At 35.0% G+C, this 21,554-nt stretch overlaps 1 protein-coding gene across 1 annotated transcript in view; it reads right to left on the bottom strand.

Moving 5' to 3' along the window:
* The window catches only part of DCDC1 (doublecortin domain containing 1), a 137,455-nt gene that overhangs the window by 48,530 nt on the left and 67,371 nt on the right, over positions 1 to 21,554 (bottom strand). The window contains exon 3 of the mRNA XM_026850833.1: positions 183 to 341. Within this exon, the coding sequence (XP_026706634.1) occupies positions 183 to 341 (159 nt within the window). The remainder of the gene's footprint in view (positions 1 to 182; positions 342 to 21,554) is intronic.

The raw sequence follows: 21,554 nt of genomic DNA, 5'->3' as shown, positions 1-21,554 counted from the left end.
TTCTGAGACACAAATATTTATAAGTTCTTATTTATTAAAATCCTGTATACAACTATTGTCTAATATATAAATATTTTATTAAATTAAGAAATCAAATGAGGTTATCTATTTAAGGAAATAAGTTGACTTCCACACTGATATTTCTCTTTTCAAAACGTGTTTTTGAAAGGACTGTCTCTGACCTGCCTCTGGCTTAATACTGTGACCTCTTCTGCTGAGCTGCTGTCTATCTCCTGATGAGCTACAGACCAGGCCCCATGGTGAATGCGGTTTTCTGTCTGGGTCATCTCCTCTCTTTCATTTAGTTCCTCTAGGTAGGTCAGGACAAACTCAGGGTAAGCCTGTAGGAAAGGACAAAGGCGAGGAATAATGAAGAAAAACATCAGCTAAATCAGCAGAATCACAACAGCCTAAACACCAGGAACAATGGGAAAAGTGGCTGTTGATGTTCCCAATGTCACAAAAGTTGTTGCATGTAAATAACTTTGTATTTCATAGTTTTCAGTGTTAGACAGTAAGCTTTTTTATGCACTAAAGTGAAAAACAAACTGATATACAATATATTTTCTAAGAATAAAGACAAACAGCTCTCAAGATGAAAATTCTTATAAATAGGAAGAAACAAAATTTTGTATCCCTGTCTTTAGGTAGTATTTAAATATAGGTGACATTTAGGTAGGCATTTCCATGTAAGATATTAAAAGGTTTTAAAACAGCATATTCTAAAATCAAGATACATCGCATACAGAAAAAGTCTTCCTGATAGTTTTGTATCCAAATAAAATGTTACTGCTTTAATTCGTTAATGAAGTCAATTTGCTTCTTGATACTCTTTTGATCTTTGATTACATGGGAAAATGTCCAAAATTAAAAAAAAAAAAAAAAAGTAGTAATCACAATTTAACGATTATATTCTGTGGAATTTGAAACATTAACTTCTCAACTACTTAACCTTATAACACCCAGACCTTGTACCATGGTAAAATAATCAATTTCTTTAGTTCTGTCTGTGAAATGACTGCATGGCAGTTCTTAGTACTCAAATCAAGCAGTAATCAGTCTGCTGTCCTCATGATGAAAAGGGCAGAATCTTCCTTTATATTAAATATTATTTATAATGAAAAATTGTAGTTTGAAGATATGTGAACACCTGTACTATTTTTCATAGAAAATGTATAGATATTAACTACACTAAACTGGACCAAAAATAGGAGCTATTAAAATACTTTGACAAATCCGTTTGACACATAGATCAATAATCTATTAAACCCTTATTGTTACAAAATGAAGTGTCTCACAATTACACGAGCCATTTTTTTCTGTTCCATCACTCGTTAGTAAATAAATGTAAGTAATTTCATTTATTAAGCAGTAATACTACAGTATTTAAACACTTGGGCATATTTTCCAAAGCCAGTTCTGTAATGGACATCCCACAGATTCAAGTGAAACTTCTAAGCTCAAGGAGAAAAGCAGAATACAAAACCCGAAACCTATCCTCAAGTTTGGAGAAGATTTTTTGCTCATACCTTAAGAATACTTTAAAATATTATTTTGTTTTGATCTTGTACTTTACTAGACATTCCTAACAACAAAGCTCTGGTTTTAGCTTCAGTTGCATCACTGTTTCTTTAGCCTTCTGTCAGACTTTTCCTATGAGTGAAGATATTTACAATTTAAGACCACTTATGTTTCCTTTAAAATAAATCCCTGCAACAGCAAGTGTACAACACACAGTAGGGTGCTTTTATTTCTTAAGCAAAAAAAATTCTTCACCAATCAATACCATTAACTCTCCTGCTGTTTACCACCTTGTATAGACAATACATTATGAAACTTTCCCTCCTGCTTCATAGTTCTTTATTTTAATTCTAATGTAATAACTAACTTAGATGCCGGATATATTTCTAAGACTTGACTGCATGAATAATGAGCTAAGATGAAATTTCTGTAAATCATAATTTCTTCCTCTACAAGCACTTCACGCCCATTTTACTTAGCAATGCTGCTATGTAAACTGAGTCTGGCTTCTTTCTCTCTCACTTTTCACCTTTTCTGCCTGACCCCATGCCATTGCTGCTTCCGTGCCAGAAGAAAGCATTTGGCAGCCACGTAATGAATACAAGCAGAGAACTGACTTAAGTTAAAATTAACACTGTAAAATTATAGTTATTACCCATATTTGTACTCAAATCTGGTTCACTGTGTGGCACGCTTGTGCCAGAATTCCAGGCTGCGTGGAAGCTGGTGTTGGCATCCCCATGTCTGCTTAATTCAGCTCAAGGGCTATAAGAGCATTTCCTTTATGCTGAACAACTTTGGTAGGTATTCCAGAGAACCTCTCTTCTTCATGAACGTGAAGAAACAAAATAAACTCCCAGAGCAGAATGCAACAAAAGCCTCAAATCTTCCCAGGACAAGAATAATTATTTCCCAACTTGTTCAACTATTAAGCAACTACAATACTTTGAAAGTTTTATTTCTAGTCCAAAATGTGTTTTACCATGTCTAGGATACATTTTGCTTTCTGTGCACACCACCTCTGCTGAAATCTATTGTAAAATACATGTTCAAAACTCAGACCATGTTAAAGAATACTATTAGCTTGATTACTTTCTAGAATTGATAATTGACTTACACTTTTATTTAATTACTTTTTAAAATTTACTTATACTTTTTATTGCCTTACACTTTTAATTCGTCATCCATAATGTTTACATGAATAAGAGTACATAACTTGACCTATCACAAATATAGACATAATATTAGTCTATAACTAAATATTAAGGGAAAAAAAACATCAACACTAATTTGTTGTTTCTGCATAAGAATAGTTTGGCAATCAGGAAAGCAATATCAGGATTCAATTATGAATCAATATCTTAGTAAAATCATCAATTATGTCCTGTTTTTTCAGAGCAAGCTAGTATTCTCTCACATAAGTACACCACACCTTGATTGTATACATGAAGAATATGTTAATGGCACAGAAATTGAGTTTCTTTCTCAATCTGAATGTTAAAGCAAAGCAGTATAATACAGTTTATGTCAGTTTTTGTTGGCCTACAGATGCTGCACCTTAAAATAACATGACAATACAGATAAAGTAAATGTGATAGGAAATATATAGAGAAATAATACTTTCCAAAGAGATATACTACTGGTATTTTTCCTGATAAAAAGTACAGGCTAGAGCTGAACACTGTTATAGTTATTAACTCTCAAACTTTAGAAACCTCTCTCCTCATGATATACAAACTAAAATTATGCTTAGCATAATGAAATAATGGTACAGCTGACAACTATATTTTTACTTAATGATGACCTGAACTGTTCCAGCATAATTCCAGATAACAGACAAAACAATGGGAACACGGTCTCCATTTCAGCAGACTGTTGTAGCTGTGCAAGTCATAGAATCTAATCTAAAGTCCAGATGAAAGGATGAAAAAGGAGCATTGGTGCTAGAGGCGCACGTCTAGTGTTGACTTCCTGCTGGACAATGGCTCTGAAATTTTCCCAAGGTTAACAGTATTCAGTGCTCCAGATGTTCCTGAGTCTTCAGTAAACATCTTCAAAAGTGTTCAAATACTCAGAAGAAGGTACAAATTAAAGAACATTCAGAGGCGCAAATCACTGGATATAACCCAATGGGGTATGTTAATGCAAACCACCTCTTAATTATTTGAGGAAGTCAAGGCTGCTGGGGATCAAACCACACTTCTGCAAGTGCTTCACCACCCTTCCATCGCTGCCATGGATTCCTGATAGTACCTGGTATGAACCAGCTGACCTACAAAGCAGACTTCACACAAGCTGCTGACCGAGATCTCTGGCCATAACAAACAGAAATAGAACAGCTCCTCCATCAACACTGCGCACTGAAGACATCGCCCTCACATCATCCAGATTTTTGTTGTTATTCAAACACTTGATCTGTCCAAACTTACTAGAAAGAAACCTCTCAGTAACATATTTCTCCAGGAAAATATGTTTTGTTTTAGTCAACAATCTATTTTAAAAGGGATGTTTTCTTTAGCTGTGTAAGAGTAAGCACAGCCAGACAGTAATTCAATATTATTTTGAAAAAAAAATTCTGTTGCAATTACTTTTTCTACTTCACTGGCAGGAGTGGTGTTTCTAAATTTGGCGTTTCTTCTTAGACCCGAAAAAAAACTTTGTTATTTACTGCTAGTTTTTAGGACATTGGCTTTGACAGAAGATATTAAGACTTATTGAGATTCATCCACAACAACATTAAGGACTGCATTGTAAAATTTTCCCCACAGCACATTAATTTTGCACAAAGGTGTTGCTGATTTGCAATAAAACCTGTATGGCTCTAACTTTAATCAAAGAACATTTCACTATTTACTAAAGGTTTTGCTGTGTTTGTTCTATAAACCGATTAGAGTTAAGATCTATTTTTGCTACATAAGTGAATTAAAATACATGTGCACTACAATTCAAGAAAAAAAAAACTTAAAAATGAAATAAAATCAAAATTCACAACTAAAATCATGAACCAGTTCCATTAATTTTAAAAAGGTTTTAATAAAATACAATATACAAATACAAAATACAATATACATAATACAATATACATATACATAATACATAATACAATATAAAAAATACAAAAATAACATGAACAAGAAATAATGTAGTGATATCAGAGCATCAAAATAGCGAACATCATTCATTGAAGTGTTCAGATGGAAAAAGGGAGTACACTTTTGTTTAACACAAGGTGGTAAACAAAAACCCCCATAAATCCAGCATTCAGCAAATGCAGATATAATGCAGTGCTTTACAGTAGCTGGAGTCATTATTTCCTAAACCCACTGCTTTTGTCTCTAAAAAAAAATGAGTAATTCAAAGAGTTATATCTCATTTTACCAAAACACAGAAATAAATTAGCAGAGAAAGTGGCATTTACACTTCAAATAGCACGATTTCGCAAGGAAAAAACACTTCATTTCTGAAACTAACACCATGAATAAGAATCTAATGCAGTAAATAAGGATGTGGAAAAGAAATAACAAGTCCTCTGCAGCTTATTCTATTGGATAAAAAGAATGGGAAATGAGCCATGCATTAGTGAAAGGGAATTAATTAATTGTTATAATAATGCAAACCAGCTCAGAAAAGCTACCTCAATCTGAACAGTCTTCCATCTCTATATGATACTTATGATACTGAAGACACTGGATTTTTAAGTCGGGTCCCAAATTATTACATTTCCCATTAATGTTTAACAGCATTTGAACTCAAAATACATTCATTAAAAAAGAGAGAATAGATTTATATAAATACTTTTTTTTTTTTTTCCTGTGTAGAATAGAACAGAATATTTCACTTGGAAGGAACCTACATGATCATCTAGTCCAACTGCCTGACAATTTCAGAGCTGATTAAAAGATAAAGCATGTTAAGGGCATTGTCCAAATGCCACTTAAGCACTGACAGGCCTGGGGCATCAACCACCTCTAGGAAGGCTGTTCCAATGGTTGACCACCCTCTCAGTAAAGACAGGCTTCCTAATGTCCAGTTTGAACCTTCTCCTGTGCAGCTCAACCATTTCCACATGTCGTGTCACTGGATACAGGGAGAAGAGCTCAGCACCCCCCTCTGCACTTCCTCAGGAAGCTGTAGTGAGCTGTCACCCCTCAGTCTCCTTTTCTCCACACCAGACGAGCCCAGAGCCCTCAGCTGCTCCTCACAGTACATGCATTCCCACCCTGTCACCAGCTTTCTTGCCCTCTTCTGGATGTATTCAAGGACCTTCACATCATCCTTAATCTGTGGGGCCCAGAACCGCACACAGTACTCCAGGTGAGACCACACCAACACTGAATACAGCAGGACAATCCTCTTGTGACTGGCTGCACCCCAGATGCAGTTTGCCTTCTGGCTGCCAGGGCACACTTGACTCATATTGAGCCCGCTGCTGACCAGCGCCCCCAGATCCTTTCCTGCAGGGCTGTTCTCCAGCCACTCTCCTCCCAGTTTATACTTGTGCTTTGTGTTACTCCATCCCAGATGTAGAATCCAGCATTTGGACTTGCTAAATTTCATCCCTTTAATCATTGTCCAGCGCTCCAGTCGATCTAGATCCCTCTGCAAGGCCTCTCATCCCTCAAGAATCAAGAGCGCCTCCCAGTTTGGTATCATCAGTAAACTTGCTAATCGTGCATTTAACTCCTGCATCCAGATCATTGATAAAGATGTTGAAAAGAACTGACCCTAGAATTGAACCCTGAGGAACACCACCGGTGACTAGTTGCCAGTCAGATGTAGCCCCATTCATTTTCCCAAGACGTATAAAAATTATTTTACTTGAGAATCCCAAGACAGATCTGTATGTACATATCTATGTAACATTTTTTTTTCACTAGCTGCATTAGTAAAACACTCAGATACATCAGAAAGTATCATATGTCCCTAGAATAATAAATTTAAACCTGATTTTCAGTCTTCAAATTCCCTCCACTTCTGAGGGTTTACAAAGAGATATTATGGATCTTTGAAAGTCTAAAATATTGAAAATACAGCCTTCGTAGTAAGAGTCTTGAAGCCAGTCTGAATTATTTTTAACCTATAAATAACTAAAAGTTGAAAATCAGCTCATGATTCAAACGATATAAATCAATAAATTGTCCCCAACTAGTTTCTTGTGGTCACTTGTTCATTACCACCAACCTTTCTTTACACATCAAGAGAGACACTGAACATTTTCATGCCAGATAAAACAGTTGGTAACAACACATGCTAAGAAGAAAAGGAGAAGTTTGTATTCCTGTAACTAAGACAAGAACAGCAATATCCCTCTCAGTCTGGCAAGCTTTACAACATTAAATAAATTTTAAGTTATCTTTTCTGTATTAGCTAACAAAAATCAAAGTCACAGAATTTTATATTCCACAGGTAGAACTGCTAAAGTTTTATGATATAAAGATAACTTTACTGAAGCTTGATACATTTTTTTGAAACTCAAGAAAAACTTTTAAAAAAAAAAGGCACTGCACACATACAGGAAAAAATATGATCCCGATGCTTATAATAAAGTTTATATTCCTACTTTCTCTGAAATTTAAATAACCCATATAACAGTCTTTCCTTGAGCCTTAACTAAAAAAGTTAATCTAAAAATCTTTACATTTGTTGAAAGCATACTATTTCTGGCAAATTCAAAAATCCAAATTTCAAATAAGTTTTAGTTTATGCTGGGTTGTTTTTCTTAATTTCAGTTTCCCAAATTTCTTCATTCTCAATATTGCCATTTATAGGAGTCTAAATAGTTTATTTTAATGTGACAGTTGAATGGAGGTTGATTCAACAGATGCAATTTTATCAAGTCTTGAAATAGAAGCTATTCCTGCTCTGTAGTTTCAGGGTGTTTACAAAAACACATTTCTGAAGTAGCATCCTACATCAGGCAAGAAAGAATTCTTTGCATGCCAATATACAGACAGTTGCTTAAGGATATATCAGTCGGCCAGGGTCATGGTGTCTGTCTTGCATAGCACTTGCTTTAAATGTAAATAAATCAAAACTAGGTTCAGTATGCAGTCTTATTCATCCGGGACATGTCTTGGGAATGTCTAGCAGAGATAGGGGTTATTTTTCCCCTAAGTGTCAGCGAGTGACAGATCTCAATGACACTCCATGCTATTTTTCTACAGGGAGTAGCAAGAAGTAGAAATATACAGACTTACTACAGATCTTGACATCTCTAACAGTCCCAGGGTATCACATCAGCCCCTTTAGGTTATTTCAATTTGATCTACATATCCATGAAAATAAAAATCAATGTGCCCAATGGTCTAGTAAAACATTCACCCTATCCTGTGCAGTCATTCCTTTCCTGTGAAGTCCAGGCGTAAAAGGCACAGTGACGCTCGGAGCTATGCCACTGGGAACATATCCATCTCAGCAAACGATCTCTCATGCTGAACAAGTTAATAGGTATAATCTACTAAAAGAACTTTCCCCCTTGATTCTTCTGTGGTGGCCTAGGCCTAGTTGTAGTGAACATCATAAATATTTGCAGGTGCTTTTACACAGGCCACACAAAGATAGTAAGTGGATTCTTTTAAGGCTCTTGAAAGATACAGAAGGCTATCATTAATATTATACCCAAATCTAATATAAACCTTTTCTGGTATAATCTCATCACACCATAGAGCCTTCAGTTTACCAACACAGAAGTTCAGAACATTTCAATGACTGAGACAAAAATATGGATTGATACTAGGACAAAAGGCTTCAGTATTGAATATTAGATCCACCATATTATTCACTATACGGGACCTGGGTTTCAAATTCCTCTGAAATTAGAAAATATTTTTTCTATTATGTCACTGAAGTTTGGCAAGATTTACAGATCTCATAAGGGAGTGAGTCATAGAAAACAGCATAAAAGAGACACAGCAGTGTTGAAGATAAGCAAAATATATATGCTTGATATATTCCAGGTACACATAAACATACTCTACTTATGGTTGGAGGCAGCTAAAAATGGTTGAGTAAAGTTGGAACTATCCAGAATATTCTATGCAAATAAACCAAAATAAACACTGCTCTTTTGGTAGGGAGCAAAGAGAAGAAAAGATATATAGACATGGGTACTAATCTGAGATTAAAAAGTACACTTCCACTGACTTCAGATCCTTACAAGATCAGAGGAAGCATTCAAGTCTGGAAATCAAATGCTGTACACTATACATCACCCTTTTTTCTCTTAATATTTTGAAGCTGAAAAGTTCTTAAAATATCTAAATATTAAATATTTTAAATGCTAATAATGTATTATGATTCAACTGTAATGTAGAGACTAGTTATATTTAAATCCTAACTGGAATTAAATTCCAATTTTAACAAATGTAAGTTTTAACATAATATGATTATAGCATGGATTACTTACTGTATCATATTTAACAACTACCAAAATCAAACAATACTGCAGATATTCCAGTATTATCCAAAATATATTCATTATCTCATACAGAAAAGCTGTAGCATCTCTAGAGAACCTTTCCTATATACTTTAGATTCATCTACAGATGTGCCACCACCACCGATTTCAACTGTAATTGGCTGGCCAGCAGCAAGGCAGCTCTGTACCACAGCTCAATTCAGAATCCTTCCAGCCTTCCAATGAATGATAAAAAAAAAAAAAAAAAAAAAAAAAAAAAAAATTATGCCTGGATAACCCAGGATATTAACAGTTGCAGAAAGTGAAACACTATCCACAACTTAGCAGTCAATGAGCCCTGCTCAGAACCAGTGATCTTCTGTACAACAAGGGTGGCATTTTACAGTTCAGTGCAAAATGGAACAGACCCTTGATATCTTCATTTGTCCTTTTTCCGTGCATATTTCACAGTGCAACGATTTAGGGTCCATAACGTGTCACTTGTTATACTTATAACTACAGAGTTTACTTGAAATATGTATGCACAGGGAAAAAAAAAAGTTCAGTGAACTGCAAAGATTGCCACAAATCTACAGTCTTTGACCCAATATAAAGTTTTACTCCAACTCTGAAACAATGCTGGTTAAACATACCAAAAGTAGTTTGAATTACTTTTGCTTCCAGTGTGCGCATTTACTACAGAAGATTGCTTAAAGCTTTGCTAGAGATCTATGGTTCAAAAATATTCTTTCATTAAACTCCACTTCAAAATAGCAAGATCTATATTAATAATATCATTAAAGTACTTTGTTTTCAATATTTTAATACACTGGCTATAGGATAAGTAAACATTAGGAATGGAGGGAATTGTTCTGTAAAGGACATCATCATTTACGACGACTGTCACCACTGCAAACTCTAGTCCTTCTTAAAGATTTACAGTAGCAAGTGCCACTAACAGCTATTCTAGATTGGAAATATTGATGGGCTCTCTATGTATTTCTATGAACACTTTCTGCTTGTACATCTTTGTGCACAACAATAATCATTCTGAACTACTGATTAAGAGATAACATCAAACACACCAGTCTGCAAAGATGGTTTATCATTTCTAAGAACAACCTGCTGTATGAATATAGCTCAATACCTGGAAAGGTTTCAGACAACATTATGCTACAGAACAGCAAGAGATAAACAAATAATTGAAGTTTACCCGTCTACTGTAGAATGTCAGCAAAACATTATTCGGTTCAATTAAGCATGAAAATAAATGTTTCAGCAGTATATCTGAAAACTGGACTGAATTATAAGTTCTGTTAAAGTTTTATATGTGAACTTTCACAGGTGTTGCATTTTCTTCTGCTACTTGAGGCCAGAAATGGAAACACCTTGAGATAAGTTTTTCCTGAACTGCTGGCTTGACTGCAACAGAAAATACTGGAAATCATAAAAATGCCAGTTGCATGAGCTTTCCATGCAAAAGCATATTTAGGTGGACTCAGAGTAGCTTTCAGACTGCCCTGTGCTTACTTAACTGAACTTCTGAATTCAGATTATATTCAGTCTTGGCTTCCAGTTATATGCTTCATATGTGGGTTGCTTCTTACAACTCATTGAATGTTTTCACACAAAAAAAAAACAGGTGACCCTGATTTTTGATTAAGATGCAAAGGCAGACCTGTGGGTCTTGAAAGAATGTGCAAGAAACAAGAAAAGGCTTTTAAATCACAAATATTAGTATTTCCATTACACAGAGACCATTGGCCTTTACTCAAATATGACAAGGATAACAGTTGGAGAACTGAGGCATTATGCTGTTTATCATGTATCTTGGAACCGTAACAAGACTTGTATTACAAGACAAGCTCTTACTCAGACAAATCTATAGAAGATAAAAGGTCTATTAAAATGCATTCTATTCATTTTGCCACACAGTAGAATTAGACACTTTAGTATATGCTTCTTCCTTTGCAGTAAAGCGACTTCAAAAGGTTACTTCAAAAGTCTGTCAACATCCAGATTTGATAAGATTATTAAAAACTAATTCAGTTTGCTTGTACATGTTTGAAGTGTATCATGAATCTCTGCCGTAAGCCGTAGAAAAAAATTTAACTAAACCAGTAAATTTTAGAAAAGGCATACACTGAGATTTCAGGAATGGACTTTGGATGGTCACAGATGCGTTGGTGGGGTGAACTAGAAGGCTTCCATTTAGGTGTATCGGTAAACACAATCTACGAATAGCAGGAATAACTAAATTTGAGTTTAACTAAACTCTGTAAATCACTTCAATAAAAAATTCAAGTGAAACCCACCCACCCCCAGAATGAGCTATTTGTATCATTTGTCCTGTAATTCTTGTCAGAAATCAGAATTACAAATAGTTTTTACAAATTTAGTGTTATTACGAATAACACTATGCCAGGCTAAACCAACTAATTGGGTAAATACTCCTTCTGCTGACTGAATGATGTGCTACTTACAGGATCACCATCACCATCTCCTCTCACATAAATCTGCACAGTACAAGTAGTTCACATTTAGCAATAAAGTTGGCAATATGCTAATGTACTTGATGAGTGTGGAAAGGCTTTGTTGTTGCCAGACCTTTGACTTGAACTTGATAGGGCTGATTTGGCATTCAGCGACTGGCTACATTCATCAAGAGGTGAAGCTTCACAACAAAGATAATGTGGTGGAAGCAATTAGTATTCAGAACATCAATAATAGGTCTCTGGCATGTGACTGTGGGCTTAAGCAAGGCTTCAGCAATATCTGTGTGTAATACACTTCTAAAAGTGTATCACAAAAGTGCTGCAGTTTTATACTGAAATATCACCTGGTTTTCACGTAGAAATATACTCTATTTTTTTCATTTAATCCAAGCTACTCTGATCTTCACAAGTACATATTCCAAGACTTTTCTAAACTTTGTAAAAAGTTGAATATATTTGGTTTTAATTAAAAGGCACAATAAAGTAGTATAATGCCGTTTTCTCCTTTTCCTCAGGAATTAGCTTAGCATTCTTAGCATTTGCAATTTATGGCATCAGATTGTGCTATATGGTTCAATGAGGGTAAGTTAAAAAATAGGACAGCAGTAATAGTTCCCCCTACACTTCCCATCATCTCCAACAGGATGTCTGCCAAGAAATTAAATTATTACTCTGAGCTAGCCAATAACTTGGTTCTGGCTGTATCAAAGATCCTGTCTTGACCCTTCTCTCGCCAGAATTTGAATATGAACTCTCATTTGAATATGCTCCCTCTGCTGTCAGTTAAGAGAATGGAAAAACAGGAAGAATTGTTGACTAGTAAGGCAGTCCAGCTAAAGATACGTCACAAGGAGCTGTTTTATCCTATTTGCATAGTAACAGAGTAGGAAGACTAGAGTGAAATGCAGAATCACATCAGCTACATTGTTTCATCAAGAAAATGCTTCTGTAAGGCTCTGGTTACAAAGGGAAAAAAAAAAATGAAGTTGGAGCATCATTCATGTCACAAGTGCCCTTAGGAGTTCATCTCAAATCCTGTTCAGAGCAGGGTCACCACTGAATTCAAAGTCCTTTCAGGTCTTGAAAACCTCCAAGGATGGAGATTCCACAACTCTTAGCAGCTTATTCCAGTGCTTAACCATCCTTAAAGGCAATATTTTTCATCTTATATCATCAAATCCTCTCTTTCAATTTATGAAAATTGTCTTTCATTCTCCCACCATGGGCCTCCAAAGAGCCTGGATTCATCTTACCAGTAACCTCCTCATAGGTATCAGAAGCCTGCTATTAGGTGTCCCCAAAGGTCCCCTACTCCAGGCTAAATAAACTCACTTCCCACAGCCTCTTCGCACTCACTGCAGCCCCTTCACCGTTTTGGTGGCCTCCCCCTGGGCTCACACAAGTTTACCAACTTCTTCCTCATATCATTCTTTGTTGTACAGTCCAAGTGCATATATAGGAATTGCAGCCCACAGTGAAAAAAATAAAGAAAAATCCAATCCAATATGTGAAAAACAGATGTTAACGTCACCTCTACTGTATTTTTCTAAAATTTTTATGAACTTCATAGAAGGCCATATTATTTATTACTAATTAGCTGATCTTTATACTATAAAAAAGAATTATTAAAACTATACAGATAACTTGTTCCCTGCTAAGAACAAATTATAGTTACTGAAGTTTCAAAATATCACTTCACTAGTTCAGAAAATTCCAGAAATAAGAGAAACTGCTACTAAATGATGTGAAATGTGGGGGGGGGGAAAAAAAGCCCCAAACAATCTAACCTATATTTTGTTTTCCAATGAAATATGAGAGGAACATAGGGCTGAACCATAGAAAAAAAAAAAAACTTAAAAATGAAATCTAATAATAGAATCTTGATTTTGAACAAGAGATAGTTGGAATAAAAGCCTAGAATCAAGTGAACTTTTCACTGACTTATGCCTTCTCTAGGCAAATTTACTGACCTGAGTAATTTGCAGCAATATCTGAATGGTTGGAAGGGTGTATTTTAAGTGACTGAAGTTTAAAATTAGACAGGAGTGGTAACAATTTCAAACCGATAGCTTACCCTCTGGTTGTTCAGGAATTATTGATACTCAGTTATTTTTCTATTCCTTATGGTATTTATAGGGTATTAATAAAGACAACGAGTTGCAATAAATTTTAGTATTCTTTTCAAACATGCCTTTTTCAAGGAAAGATTAGTTTGAAGTTTTCAGGTGTATCTTTACTTTCTTATGACTACTTTCTGTCATCAGCTTATGCTTCCATGACCACAAGGCTTAGACACTATAATTCCTTCTAAGCTTTCTCTGCCACTTGATCAGAGTACAGGGAAAAAACCAAAACCAAACAAAATCCAACTTCCCCTGCCCCCTCCCCTGCAAATACTGGCTCCAATTTCCCTGCGATATTTGCCTCAAAACAATAAAAGTGAGAGACTTATTCACACTAGAAGCATTTTAACATTGTTTTTCCCTCATGGTGACTTGTACAATCATTACACTTGCAAAATTAATGAAACTAGAGATTATCCCCTAACAATTAAACTAAGGAATATCTTTTCAGATTATTTATGTTCTAGCCCAAGAGATTATTGTTCCTGCATGCTATAGACTCCCAGGTTATAAAATTCAATTCTCTTTGAAATTCAACTCAATCCAGCCTTGTCAACTTTGAAGAAGTACCAAAACCACTGTTGCTGGGATGATAGAAATAGTAAAAATCCAGTGAGTGCAAACAGAGTCACCTCTCCTTCTGCCCTTCCATGGGCACTTTCAAGCTTTCTACAGCCCACACCTGATAGAAACATCAGGGTTGCCCTTCCTCATCTCCTCCTCCACACTTGGGAGCAGAAGTGGTATAGGTCCCATGACCTTGTGATGCAAGGAGGATCAGAATCCTTTTCATAACGGGCAACCCTTCTTATTAAAAGTAACACATGCAAAGGGGTAATTGCAATAGATGTTTCATTGCATCTTCTTGTGGAACTAAACTGTGTAAGACTGACAGCAGGGACAACATTTCTGTTCAGGTTGATAATTTCCTCCGCGCTGCCCCAAGATATAGCAGAACCTCTGCTGGTTGGCGCAAGTTGGAGCAACATGCGTTGCATTGAGGAAATTCAGTCTTCAAAAAAGAGAGAGCAACTAGCTACAGGAAAACAGAGTAAGTGAAGCTTAGTTTCTTTATGGATTTATGACCTCGACTTGGATTTGCAGTGTACAAGTAGGCAAGGTGAAAAACTGCATTTCAACAACTCAGCTGTGAGACACAGTTCATTCCTTTGTGGATTCCGTGGTACCTAATCAGACTTATGCTATACTCCTTCTACTAACCAGTATATTTTCATGAGACTTAAATAAATGATTATTTTTTAAAAAAATATCTTGCTTGTTAAATTTCAAAATGAAATTACTTCATGATCTTAAGGCAAGAAAAAAAAGAACCACCACAGGAATACGAGACAGAGATACGCTTCGTTCTTTGAGGAAAACAAACTAAACTTACCTTATACAACTCTTACAAAACGCTGATGACCTTTAAACTTTTATAACACCCAACAAAATATGAATACTGCACATATTTACACAAACAAGTCAGGCTGCAAAGCCCAGCTCAGATATCCTTATATCTTATGTTCATGGCTGGTTTTTCATGTTGTCACAAAAGAAAGTGTCACAACCTGTGGGTACAGTATGTCATCACCAGTTATCTAGTGATCATACGTTAGCCAGAGAACAGAACATCAGTGGCACCGATAGCTTCCAAGGGCATTTCCTCTGGAAAACACCACCAACATTTTCTCAGGGGCAAAGGCACAAAACACCTTGGGATCAGCCTAAACCTATCAAAATAATTTAATGTTATTATACTTTTAATTTTACCCTGTTAACAAAATCAAAAGTATATCCATTAACACAAAATGCACTTTGGACTTACAGTGCAAAGATATCTTTCCATGTACATGATGTTTTTTAATACGAGTTACTAAATCGGCCTATTTGCACAAGTGATGAAGAAAAAATTCTGTAAAGCATAGCAATAGTAATGAATTGTTTTTAAGTTAAAGGTTTTAACCTTTCAATATTTCATTTAGTAGTTGATCACAGACCAACTGCCAGGAACACAGAAGCATCACGGTTGTGGCAGTATATAAGAGTAAACATCATACTCCTCTTACGTCACTTGAAATGTTTAAAAATGCAGAACCAGAACAAACAGCATTTACAAAAATAACTGGCCATTAACTTTCTTTTTGGGGACTTAAACTTCAATTTATTTTACGGTTTGTTCAAGATGACCAGCCCATGAGAGTCAGTTAGAGGAACTAGCTGAGCTAGAGCAAAGTTACGGAAAAAGTTGAAAATGTTTATAAAGTTTGCAAACAGCAAGAAAGATTATACCGCTTGTTTTATTGTGCCACACAAAACTATATCACACTTTTCAAACCGGGTGCCTTTATCGAACTAACAAGTATACTTTAAGCATAAGGCAAACGCCAAATTCTCCTTTCATAAAATTCTAAGACTTAGAAATGCAGATAAGATTATAATGTATCTAATAAAAACATACTGAACAAAAAACGTAAATTATAGAATAAAAAAAGGTTTGTTCACTATTTAGCTAAAGTGAAGCTTTGTAATATTAAGAAATAGAGGGGAAAAAAGCTTCAATAAAAAAGTGTCAGTGCAATCAAATCAATACTGCAGGTAATATGAGCTTTTTTTCCTCTTATTTTTTATATTGACAAAAATTCATTCTAATAACTGTATTTTGATAAAATATTCATAGTAAAGAGCTAAACCTCTACCTAAGTTCTTTAATTCATAAACAGGTCTCAATTATTTTCATCTGTTTTCTTCTAGTCAAAATACCTTGACTCAATACAAAAAATGCAGTAGCATGATGGAAAGTCAGTCTAGAATTATCCATAAAACACTGAAAATTTCTCACTATGAATGAAAGAAATTAGAGGTATCTAAATTGTTCCACATTCTGCAAAAGATCAAGAACCCAGAAGGGTACACAACTCCTAAAACTCTTAGCAGACTGCTGAACTCTGCAAGGGCAATACTTATTTGTCAAAAAAAAAAAAAAAAAAAAAGCCACCAACAATTCTTCCCTCCGTCTCCCCCCTCAAAAACAGCTGATAAAATGCTGAGAGATTATATTGGTTGATGGTTGTCTATCCCAACTTGCTGGTTTACAGATCTTTCTCAGTGATAAAAGAACAACAGGTTGTAATTGTCAAGGTTAGCTACAATCCCAGGCTTATGCACAGGGATTATACATCCTGAATTCTCCTCTGCTGGAAAGGCTTTACTTTGGCAATAAAAGATTAAAAGTAACAGCCAGGGGCTCAGATCTAATACCTAAACCTGAAGACACTTTTAAAGTATATACATTGAGAACATGCATCTGAGCTTTTTCCCCTCTTAGCGTAATCCTCTTAGTGCTTTCTGTACCTCACTGAACTTTAAGATTCTGAAAATAAAAGTAGCATATCTGGCACCTTTACCCTGAATTTACCTTTAAAGAGACCCTCTTGAAAATATCACATTACGATTTATAATCTAGTGTTCTTTCCAGATACGTAACTGTTGGTTTCTTTCATCCTGTTTTCTAATATCAAAGCCACAAGTACTAAGCGCAAATTCTGTTTTTAAGTTTCTATTAGATATTCCTTTTATTTTTATAATATATTTGCACCAGGAATATTCAGATATTCCTGATCAGAAAGTGGTTTTGAGACACATTAGATACCTGTGAATTGATAAAATACAAAACCACTGCATAATGAATAAACACTGTTTAAACTGACTATTTTAAAAGTCAAGAAAATTACTGCTCTGTTGTCAAAAATGAAGTTGGGTAAAACTCAACTCTCTTCAAATCAGAGAAGTACTAATCACTTCTAGCTGCTTCTGCATGCATCCTTCTTGCATTCCACCAAGAAAGGGAACTAACAGTTCCAGTTTTAGGCACTGACTGTGAACAGTAACACAGTCAGATCAGGAATTTATCCAAAACTGATTGCATTGCAGTGATCATAGCAACAAACTGCTGTGCGAGGACCCTCTAACCAAGTCAACTAGCTTGTCCATTGTTGAGACAGGAATAGCCATAGGAGTGATTTCATCTCGGCTCACTTTAGGGATCCCCATCTGAGCCAATCCAGCCCTATAGCCAATGATGACAAATAAGCACCAGTGGAACACAACTCAGGATGTCTATCTAGAAAGGCTATTTTAGAATTAATGGCTCTTTACAAATGTGAATTGACCACAATTAACTATAAAATTAGCTTAGATAACACAGAATAGGCGAGTATTTTATTGTAACATCAAGTGGTATACATTCCATTTCCTGAAGTTTCCATTATTTCCCTGTGAAAAGTTAATGCTATCCCATACCAATATAGGAACAGAAATAAAGTTCATCCTGACAGGTATTTTCCTGAGGTTTTCATCATTACAGAATCAACTTGGACTCATGGGTGTGAGCCTCCCATAGAAAAAGCTGTGCATTCACAGAGAACAACCGCAGGCCTTACTTGCAGCACCCCAACAAAACTGGGCATGGGAGAGAAGATGGAAAAGACTAAGACTAAGCAAACTTTGTGATTACCCGTTACTGATGCACACAAACATTATGTTAAATAATTGTACAAAGATAGAACTCACTTGTGCAAAATTCAACTATCCTTCAAAAAGCCAGCCAGTGAGCAATAGCAGTGAGAGACCTGAGAAAGATAAATTTAGGTTATTATTGTTGTTATTAACTTGCTTAGTTCTTAAAAGTCAATATGTACATGTAAATACAGATCCCAACTCTACAAAACGCATGCATTTATGTCTGCCTGTTCTGACCACATAGGCATTCTCCTGAAATGGAACGAAGCAGTTCATATGCTTAATGTTAACTACTTGGAACTCAGACATGCAAGCACTTCCAGGATCAGGATTATAAAAGGGACAAAAGTGCATGTAAGGCGTTAAGAAACCAAAAGTACATGTAGGGCATTAAAATATGCAGCTTCTGTTTCACCATACTGGCAAATTTTTCTTAAGATACATTTTAGGAAATGACAAAAATGTATTCCCTTTTTTAAAAATAAATTTCCAGTAAGCACTGAATTGGAATAATGTGTTAACATATTCAACTTTTACAGTCAGGAATAGCAGTGGTATTCCTATCTATTGTAGGACATATCCTGTTACAAGAAGGATGTAATAAATTAATTTTTGTACCTATAGAAACTACAAAACAACTGGTGATAAAGTCATGTTTTGCTACAATATCAATCAGTACATTTCCTGAGAGATTCACAAGGCTAGTTCTCATGTTTTAATTTTTTTAAGTCTCTTTCCCCCACTTTTTCCGTAAGCCCAATTATTTTGTTATATCAGAGAACTTTGACAAAGTGGGAATTAATACACTTGCCACATCCAATCAGCAGATAAACATAAGGATTCAGAAAAGTTTTATAAATAAGCCATAACACCACTGTTTTCAACTGCAGTCGCTCTGTCAAAGGTCAACCTCAGAACACAATTTAAGGGAGACCTTGAAATAGAAATAACAAAGCTGACCTTTGAGTAAAATCAAACGGCTGCAGAGCCAGTAATGAGGCTATACATACAGAGACAGTGAACAGAGCAATGAATGTTCTGCAGAGGGAATTAAGGGAGGAAATACTAACACCTACACTGCATTTTTATAGGGTGGACAGATAAGTAACAACCTAACAGTCACTTGTCCAGGTACTTCAAACTCCAATATGAACTCTCAACAGCCAGCTTTTTGTCTTTTTTAACCTATACATTATGGAGAATAATTCCATGTGATTGGCATCTTAGTACTAGATTTTATACTGGCACAAATAAGAACTGTTTAAGAAAGAAAGATATTTGAACTACACAATTGTCTATACACTGATGATAAAGGTGACAGCTGATTACTCTTCATGATTTATAAACATAAGTGTATTTAGACAAAATATTGGGAAAATATGCATATTAATATTATTTAGATGAACTACAACAATGAAATATCCATTGAAGACTGCTATTGTTAGATGACCTGTTATACAGTTATATATCTGAAAGCATTCAAGCTGTTAGAAAATAAAAGCAGGAACAAAGTATTCTCTTTCTATTAAAGGGTATTGTAAGGGACTTGTCTTAAAAATTCATTGCTTATTTTCAGATACGTCTACTTGTATAGGATAAATAGACTTGATAAGAATCATTCAGATAAATTTGAAAACCAAAAATTTTATGTCCTTTCCATCAACATTTTCCACTGTGTACATTTTACAGTATTTGTACGTAAATGGTTTCCACTACACTGGCATTTATTTTCCTGCTGTTGATTTGGGTATTTCAGGCAGATAATCAGAAATCAAGGCTAACGGTTAGGGGGCTTGTTTTTTGGGGGAGGAAGAGGCTTTTTGTTTGTTTTTAAATCCTCTTTTATCCCCTGGGTTTTATTTGGTATGTTTTGTTTTTACTGTAGGACTATCAGGAAGGCAGCTCAACTTAAAAACCAAACAAAGCCACTTTTAATTAACTCTGGTGAAATTAACCTGTATTAGTTGTCAGTTTGACTTTAGAGGAAGATTTAATGTACTGAAACATAACTTCATAACACTGTAAAAGAAACACACACCAAAACATGTAATATAAAATTATAAAGCGTATCAAATAAAACATATATTATTTGTACAATATGTTACAGTCCTTCTAAGGAAATCCATCATAGACTGATGGGGCAGGGAAGAGTACAACTGCTTTTGAAATCAGCCTACTATAATTATTCATTATTAATAATAATAATGTAATAGTTGACATTCCATTTTCCATTAAATTGTGAAGCAGTATATTTTATTGGTTTAAAGCTGGGCCTTTAAGTATGAGTATATAGACAGCCAAATCAATCCTTTTCTGATATATCACATACAGTCAAATTGGCTTATCTAAAGAGGGAAAGTGAAAGGAATAATATGTTTCAGTTAGAATCCTTTCTGAACAGTGACTGGAAGATTTGCCACTGAATATTTTTTAGCTTACTTTCTAATTTTAATTGATTCTGAATTTACCTAGAGAACAGAGATTTAGCACAGGCATTTTTGAAAATCAATTAGCTTGATCACTAGTGCAGTCAAACATCCAGACCACAGCCAGACTTTTAAGGGTAACGCACTGCCTAAGGATTTACACAGGTGCCTGGTAGCTTTTTCAGAAGTGCATAGTCATTTAATACATTTAATCAGATGTAAGCATTTCAAGGTGATTCTGAAAAAAAAAACCCAAACAGCAAAAACCAACCAGGTGTGTCTCACCTTTTAGTACCTAAAAAACTTTAATTCTTGGAGTGTACATTTTCTTTTAAATGGAATACCCCGCGAAATTATTTCATTTCCTTCACTGTTTCTTCTGCATCCTGAACTTGGTTTTGTCCAAGATTTTAAGTAGTTTACCTAACTTTGATGGTATTCTTCATTTTTATTTCACTTCTGAGTAACAATGGCGAGAAATTAAAATAGCATCATATGCTAATTAAGAATATATTTTATACATTCCAGCCAAAATGTAGTTGAGTAGTTTTAAGGCAGATGAAAATACGCATTTACAAAACAAGAATTATGAAAAGTATTTGGGCTAAAAAATAGTTTGAACCTATTCTAAAGTTAGAAATACTATGTTATTTCTGTATAGCAGAAAGGACACTCAAATCCATGTACAAAGCTTTCTTGGCTCTACAGAATTACTGCTTTCTCTGTAAAACATCACAGTCCTAACTTTCTGAACTTTACTTATGATCCAGTAGTACTGATAGATTTTAATTTTTCCTCTGGGGACATGAAGGATATTTTACTATTATGTGGCAGTAAACAAAAGCCTGCATGTAACTAAAATTCTCTTTCATTATTCCATTAACATATCACTTTCTTAAAGTTATAATGATTTAAGGGTGTTTTTAATAAAAAAAAGTTACAAATTCTAAATTCTGAGTGTAAGTTAACACAATTTTTGTAAAGCAGATTAGAGATTCTTAATTTAAAAATAATAAGCCTAGAATACCAGTACAAACAACAGTGAGTTTGAGTCTTCAAAACTAGTTTCAGACAT

This window comes from Athene cunicularia (genome assembly GCF_003259725.1).
Source record: "Athene cunicularia isolate RWA chromosome 5 unlocalized genomic scaffold, athCun1 chr5_part3, whole genome shotgun sequence".
Classification (NCBI taxonomy): domain Eukaryota; kingdom Metazoa; phylum Chordata; class Aves; order Strigiformes; family Strigidae; genus Athene; species Athene cunicularia.
Note: the sequence above shows the minus strand (reverse complement) of the source record. Positions and strands in the feature narration are given on the sequence as shown.